The 8,013-nt window shown below is 36.4% G+C and overlaps 1 protein-coding gene across 1 annotated transcript; it reads right to left on the minus strand.

Annotated features, from left to right (window-relative positions):
• Positions 1 to 608: 608 nt before the first annotated feature.
• Positions 609 to 5,596, minus strand: LOC137048834 (proline-rich protein 29-like). The gene is made up of 6 exons (XM_067427144.1): positions 5,509 to 5,596; positions 4,048 to 4,135; positions 3,759 to 3,859; positions 3,452 to 3,654; positions 852 to 919; positions 609 to 716 (listed from the first exon to the last, which is right to left on the minus strand). The coding sequence occupies exons 1-6, from the start codon at positions 5,587 to 5,589 to the stop codon at positions 712 to 714; spliced, it is 546 nt and encodes a 181-aa protein (XP_067283245.1). The 5' UTR covers positions 5,590 to 5,596; the 3' UTR covers positions 609 to 711.
• Between the last annotated feature and the right edge of the window lie 2,417 nt (positions 5,597 to 8,013).

Here is an 8,013-nt window from a genome sequence, read left to right on the forward strand (position 1 = left end):
AGATAAAGAAAGAAGATAATGCCAGACGAGAACAGACGAAGGAGAGAGAATAAAAAGAAATGGGAGTAGACATAAAAAGGAAGAATGAAGGTCAAGGCCAGAAAACAAGTAGAGGGATTCCATACTTTCGTGAAAAAGCATGATCAACAGTTTCAGGAGATTAAGCGATAGAATGAAGAGTAATAAATTAACTCTCAAAACAAAAATAGAAAAATCTGAATGAAAATAAATGAAAGAAGCGCATAAAGGAGAGGCAGATAAAGTAACGTATCTGAATGAACGGGGAAAAAACAGGAAGAGAGCTCATTAAAGAGAGGTACATGAGCTGCAGAAGAATATGGATAAAAATAAAACCAGAGCATTTCATGAATCGAGGGGGTCCTTAAGAAAATCACGCATGTGGTCTACATGTATTTATACTGAACAAGAGACACAGTCTCAGTGGATTTCCTTTGTTTGCACTGTAAGCAGGAATCAGAAATACTTGTCTTTGTCATTGTTGCTCTGTAATTGAATTTGTATAAGACCATGCCTTTTATATGTATTCAGAATGTAAAATTAGAGAATGCAAAAGGTCTAAATAACACTATTTATTTTAGTTGTCATGTATTTTTATGCACTATCATTCTGTGTTCTTCAGAAGTGAACTGGTTATTATTATATGATGATCTGGATGTAGTCGTCCTCTGCTCATCCCTGCCATCTGCTGGTTTACTCTGGAGGTTGGAGGTGTGGGTATGGTACAGAATAATGTTGAATTGTTACATAAAATAACAGTAAACATTCACACACAAACTCACTCTTCTAAATGAGTGATTATTATACAAGAAAATAAAGTGTGTGTAGTGTACCTGGTGTAAGTGGGATGTCAGCATCAACAGTCTGTGCACTGGGTGGAGGTGTGGGTGGTACGACTTTCCTAAATTACATCACTCTGGTGAGTTCAAGTGTATTTGTACATGTAAATGGTTGAATCTCATGAAGAAATATATTGGTCACGGGTCATATTTTACCCCCCAAAAAGAAAATAAATTATATTATGCATAAAGAACATCTTTTAGGATTATCGATAAATGATGTTTTATAAACAAAGTTGGGGAGGAACACGTTCAAATTGCCAATCCAATCAGTACGAGATGAAGCCTATACATATTATACATAGCCAACTCAACTAGGTTCCTCAATTTCCTGCATTTGGGCCTGCCCTGTATTCCCACCATGTCCAAAATTGAGCTCTTCCCATCCGATGAAAAATGTGCCTTTCTTAAGGAATCTTTCCTGCGATCCACTGGCCTAAGGAGCGTAACCTCTACCTAGCACAACCGCCAATCCCTCTGCATTATCAGACGGGCATTAGCCCAAACAAACCGATCCTGCCATCACGGGTGAAACATCCACGATTGCCTTTCTCTACTCTGGCCCTTTCAATCATTCTGGCCATAAAGAAATGTACAATAAAGGCCGTCGAGCACCAAGCTCTCGCCTCGGGCAATGTTGCCATCTTCCAGTGAAGGAATGAGCCAGAATCATTAAGAACTTACTGTCAGCGCTGTCCTACAATCTATCAAGAAAATTGATTAGAAACTGAAAGTTTTGTATGTGTGTTTCTGTTTTAAAGTAATTTAAACCTACAGATTCACTATTGTTGGAGAGACACGACTGGTAGGACAAACTGATACACAAATTATTTCTCACTAATGCATTCAAATAAATGCAATCTTACCGTTCCACTGCATCTGTATCTGATTTTGAACAAACAGAAATCAGTAGCCTACGTAATGTAATGACCCATAGACCAACATGTCCTCCAACTACACACCTATAGGTCGTTTATAGGTCTATAGGTTGTGCACCCCTATTGATAATATTTTAATTCATGAAATACGACGCATATGAGCGTTTTATAAAGTTGTGCTCCTATTGAGATCAGGACACTTTCATTTTAAAGCATTTTATCTGCATTATTCCCTTTTATCTGCGTATTTTTTCAGGTTTTGTATAGCTCAGTTGGTAAAGCATTGCACTAGACAACATGTGATCATGTGAAAGTGACTTCGATCCTAGAGAACACATGTGCTCATAAAGTGTGTATGCACTATAAATCACTGGGTAGGTTTAGGGATGGGGTGGGTGTAGTTGTAAATTAAAATACATATTTTTGCTAAATGGGAATATGACAAATGGTGGTTAAAAGCCCACACACTGCATTAAAATGAACACGCGTTTTGATTGGTAACGACAGTCATGTCATTTCATGACATCAGCCGTAACACAACAACGTAAGTTTTTATGCCAGCTAGAGGGCTCATGATATTAAAATGTAAATATAGGTCATAAGGTGCTTGAAATACGACATATAGATTCGTAATGTTTTTTTGGAGGACAGTTTGCATAGACAGATAACTTGTGAAAATACACTAAGTTATGTTGAGGGTTCCTCTAGTCTGGAAAAGTACAGAATTTTAATTTGAGTAATGGTTTAGTGATCCTTTAGTGATTATTGAATTCAATTGAATAAATTCAAGGCACAACATTTTTATTATGCAAAGGTCTTTATCATTTACCATAATTGAGCCTTAGCTGGTTTTAGGCTTCTAATCATGCAAGCACAATTTGAGAAACCAAGGAAAAAACTGAGAAAATACGAATATTTACAAAATGATTTAAGAATCGATCTCTCAGCCCCGCATGATTTCCAGTGAGCTTGGATTCCAAGTGAAAACCATGGGTCCAGCCACGTCCATTGAATTCTGAGCATTCATTCGGATACAGTTAATTTCCAGGCCTACTTATGACCTACAGCTCCTAGCACGAGGCTGTAGTTGGGTTTGTCCATATTTGACACAAAATTGGGTTAAAACCACCCAGTATTTTTTAGAATGCATAATCCACACAATCGATCCTGCCCTGCCACCTTGCCAGCCACAGGACCTTAACCGAGAGGTGCAAATGCTCAACTTTCATCCCACAAGAGAGAGTCAAGCATGGGTGGAGCTTCCCACAGTAAATAGATAAAAATGAATGACTTCAGCTCCCTAGACAGCCAGATCTGCTTCATGCAAACACTAGATTCTTAGAGAGAATCAAGCAATAACAGCCTCTTACTGCGAATGCATCGCCATGAGTGCCTTCAACTCCCTCGAGAACCAAATGCACATGCTATTTTCATTCCCTGGGAGAAAATCAAGTAAGGCAAGTTTTTACTGCTAAAGCAATGTAATAAATGTAATAAATGCTTCCAGCTCCCTTGAGAGTCAAATGCTCCAACAGACACTTTCTGTCCAGACACCATGATTTATACTAACTTTGTCTTTAAAAAGGCTTAATTTCTTTTTACAAAATCTAATTTCTAAAAAAACTAAATTCTTGGGGCAAAATATGACCCAGACATTTCTTAGCGGTTTTTGTAATATTCCGCCATATATGTTAATGTTATTTTGATCTGTCTAACCTGTCCCTGGATATTGTTTGCATTTGCTGTGCATGTTGTGGTGGTTCTTGGAGAGTTCTGGAGTTCTGAAGAACAGGGGATGGGACCTGGGTCGGTGGCTGGGGTAATTGCACCCAACCTGGGTAACAGAAGCCGGGCACAGGTGGGTAATAATGGTGGTAAATGTCAGGTTCTTCCTCGAAAACCATATTGATCCTTGCAGTCTGCTGAAAAAAATTGCATTATGTGCATATTCATTAATGGTGAAAATGGAAACATTTGCATTTTACACAAAACCTTTCTGTTTATGTGTAGGTAAACACATCACCTCAGGTGTGTAGTTGAAGGTGTTGAGTGCCGACACGCTCATATTATTCATGATAATCTGATGCATCTGTGCATTCTGCATCATCATAAGTTCCACAAGGTCTAAAAACACACATACAAACACAAAGAGACCAAAATGACCTAGCACATAAACTTGTGTAAAGTAATGATATTTGAAGGTACCATAAGTCCTCAAAACTTTACCTTCCATTGAAGAAAGTAAGTCATACAGGTTTGAAATTACATGGGGATGAGTAAATGATTACAGAATTTACATTTTAAATTCTTACCCTCTCTAATGTGTCCTGGACGCTCAGGGCGGAAAGGTGAAGGCACTGCTTCTGAGAACAGCTGGAATATTGTTGTTGGCTGAGGAGCCTGTGAAGGACAGAGAGATGCTTACCCCGCTAGAAATTGTAAGTTATCAGAACATCTTGTTGGTGTCAACAACGTCGCCTACACTATAAAAAATTATTTAGAAAAAAGTTACCTGGTTGCCTTAAAATTTTGAGTTCATTGAAACTGAAATTTTGAGTTAATACAATGAACATTTTCTGAGATTCGACAACCTTTATTAAAAGATTATTAAAAGATTTTTTAAGCATATTGGGTAATTGTGTGTTTTTTATTTCTGATGATGCAGTGAAACATGCCAAATAGTGCTATTTTCATGATTTATCAATTTTTTTTTGTGGTTCAGATGTAAAAATATTTTGAGTTTCTATTTATTAAACAAATTTCCTTCATTGTATCAACTCAAATTTTTAATTTCAATAAACTCCAAATTTTAAGGCAACCAGGTTACTTACTTTTTTAAGTTAAACCAACAAAAAAACAACCAACATTTTTTTACAGTGTAGTAATGTTAGTTACTACATAGCCAACTATGCATAGTTGGGGTTGATATTTGGTGGACCTTCAGGGAACATTCAGAACATTCTTGAAATGTTTAGTGGACCATATTTTATTTGGAAATGTGATGTTCTCAGAATGTTCTCAGAATGTCTGCGCTGGTGTCAAGGGCTTTGTCTGGTATTGTTCACAGAATATTCTGAGATGGTCACAATGTGTGTTTCTTTTAAGGATTTGGGGACTTTATTTGGTGGACCTTCAAGAAACATTCAGGACATTCTGTGAATGTTTGTGGACCATTACTGAGGATGACCCCTGTAGGTCTCAAGATATGTTAGAGCGCATACCCGAATGAAACATCCCCATCAGACTAACATGGAACCATATGGGAACATTCTTTTCATGTCGTAAATGTCCTCTTTATAATGTTGATGTGTGACCAAGACCATAGAATAACCAAAAGGGAAAATACCCATAAAGTCAGAACGGTATTATATGACCAACAGAGAACCATGTGGGAACGTTCTGTTAATGTCCCAAATGTCCTCTTTGTAACATTGCTATGTGACCATATAATAACTCAAATGAAATGTCCCTATAAAGTCATATAAAGAACCTTGAACGGCAGCTCTTTCATAACAAAAAGAGGACGTTTAGGAATGTCCCTAATGTTCTGTAAAGTTTTGTGATTTTCGACACCTTTAGCGCACCTTTAGCAAACCTTTAGGGAACATTGCACAAGGTCACAAGAATGTCCCCTCCTCCGTTGGTACAGAGGGATATGTGGAGTCATTCTTTTGAGATCAGTAACAAACAGTAACCAAGTTAGTTCAGTAATTCGATGCAGAGAGAGATTTTTCACTGAGAATAAAACAATGTAAAACACAAAGAGAACTCACAGATTGTAGGATCTGGACGTTGGATGGATCCTCTGGCAACTGCTGGCTTTCTTTTTCAATTAAGTCTGTCCACGACATCATTATAGGTTTTCACATAATATAAAGTTAAAAGGATAAGAGCATGGGGACACACTATAAAGACACTGTTGCGAATGACACACGTGTTGGTGTGTTTCCATGACACTGATACACAATGCACTCATTATGCCAGAAGCCATTTATAGTAAACTGTAGGTTATGGCTTGTTTGAGTTTCTTCACAAATCACGTCTTATGTTTTATCATAAGCATGCAAATTACTCATATTAATGTCTCCTTGTTGAGTGGCCAATAACACTTAGTTTTAAAAAATATAATTTTAGGGGAAAACTTGTTGGTTAGAGTGGAAACCAAGCCAACATGTCCATGTGGGCCGCGCATGGGTTTTATTTGGGCATGGGCTCAGAGTAGGCACTTTGATGGGCTGATTAGGTTGCACATTATTGTTTATTTGAGGGTCCCATGTGGGCCATTTGGGTTGTATTTAGAATTGTAAAGTTTTATTCCTTGCAGTTTTTCTTCTTTTTTTTTTTTTTTTTGTACAATTATGGGTAACACCCTAACCCTAACAACTCCTAGTTGCATAAACTTAGCCACTATGTTAAGACTGTGTCTTAAGCACTCATTTTTCCAACTAACAATTAGTCAAAATGCAATCAGTCTTATATTACTTTTCTAATTCAAATTGAACCGATATACATTTTATGTAGACTAAACTAATGATATTTGAAGGTACCATAATTCCTCAAAACTTCACCTTCCATTGAAGAAAGTAAGTCATACAGGTTTGAAATGACATAGGGGTGAATAAATGATTACAGAATATTCATTTTAGGTGAACTAATCCTTGTTGTCTTATCTTACCCTCTCTAATGTGTCCTGGACGCTCAGGGCGGAAAGGTGAAGGCACTGCTTCTGAGAACAGCTGGAATATTGTTGTTGGCTGAGGAGCCTGTGAAGGACAGAGAGACGCTTACCCCGCTAGAAATTGTAAGTTATCAGTACATCTTGTGGTGTCAACAACGTCGCCTAGTGCCAGAGGCATTGGAATCCAGAAAATTAGATGACTTACTTTTAAGACTAGTCTAAGTGGTTAATGCAACCGGCCCGCTGATTACATGTATTCAATTTTAATTATTTAATTATATATATATATATATATGTATATATATATAATTATTTCTCATCCACTGGAGAAAAACATAGAGGGGCCATTTGTGGATTCAGTTTTATCACCCATTTGGGTTCTATTAGGGCCACATTGGACCCATTTGTTAGAAACCATATGGGGCCCATTTGGGCCCCTATAATGAAAACACAAATGGGCCCCATTAAGAACCCACTATGGGCCTATCATGTGCCAATAAGGGCTAACACACATGGGGCCCATGTGGAGCTGATGGAAAAAAAATTATATGGGCCCCATGTTGGTTGCCCATGTACGGCCCAAGTGACAGCCCATAAAAAACTCACACGGGGCCCACATTGCAATGTTGGCTGCACACTGTACAAAATTATTTTAAAAATAAGTTACTTGGTTGCCTAAAAGAGTTCATTGAAATAAAAAATTTGAGTTAATTCAATGAATTTTTTTTGAGAATCTTAATCATTAATTCAAATATTATTAAAAGATTTTGTAAACATATTGGGTAATTGTGTGTTTTATTTGTGATGACGCAGTGAAACATGCCAAATTGAGCTATTTTCATGATTTATCACATTTTTTATGTGGTTCAGATACAATAATATTTTGAGTTTCTATTTCTTAAACCAATTTCCTAAATTGTATCAACTCAAATGTTTAATTTCAATAAATTCTAAATTTCAAAGCAACCAGGTTACATACTTTTTTAAGAAATTTAAAAAAAAAATTAAAAAAATTACAGTGTTGCCACGAAGTCTACAAATCTTCAAAAACGAAATACTAAAATGTTTATGGTTGTGATTATCTGTTTGAATGGATTTGTCATTAGCTATACATTTTTATATGATTCATTTATTTACAATACAATCAGTATACACAAAAAGGCATTTGAAAAGTATTAAATTTTAATTTTATTAAAAATCGGGAAATACATTTTTCAGTTTCAGCCTCTAACTGAAGAAACATCCAGAAGCAAATCACATAGGAGAAGCAAAATATATATGTATATATATATATATATTTCATTAGGTAAGAAATCTCCTGAATTCTCTTAAAAATGTCTTATGTTTGAGCTTATATTTCTCACCCCTGGCATAAATTGCTCTCCACTGTAAAAAATTGTGTCGTAAAATAACGGTAATCTACTGGCAGCTGTGGTGCCAGCAATTTACTGTTAATTTACAGCCCTCTACTGTTTATATACAGCTCTCCTTTTTTACAGTATGTTAATACCATGAAAGGTAACTTTTCATTTGGAAAACTGATTGCTTCAAACTGTTGTCATTTTAAAACAAGTATTTGTATGGTGTTTGTACTGTAAAC

This window comes from Pseudorasbora parva, chromosome 2 (genome assembly GCF_024679245.1).
Source record: "Pseudorasbora parva isolate DD20220531a chromosome 2, ASM2467924v1, whole genome shotgun sequence".
Taxonomy (NCBI): domain Eukaryota; kingdom Metazoa; phylum Chordata; class Actinopteri; order Cypriniformes; family Gobionidae; genus Pseudorasbora; species Pseudorasbora parva.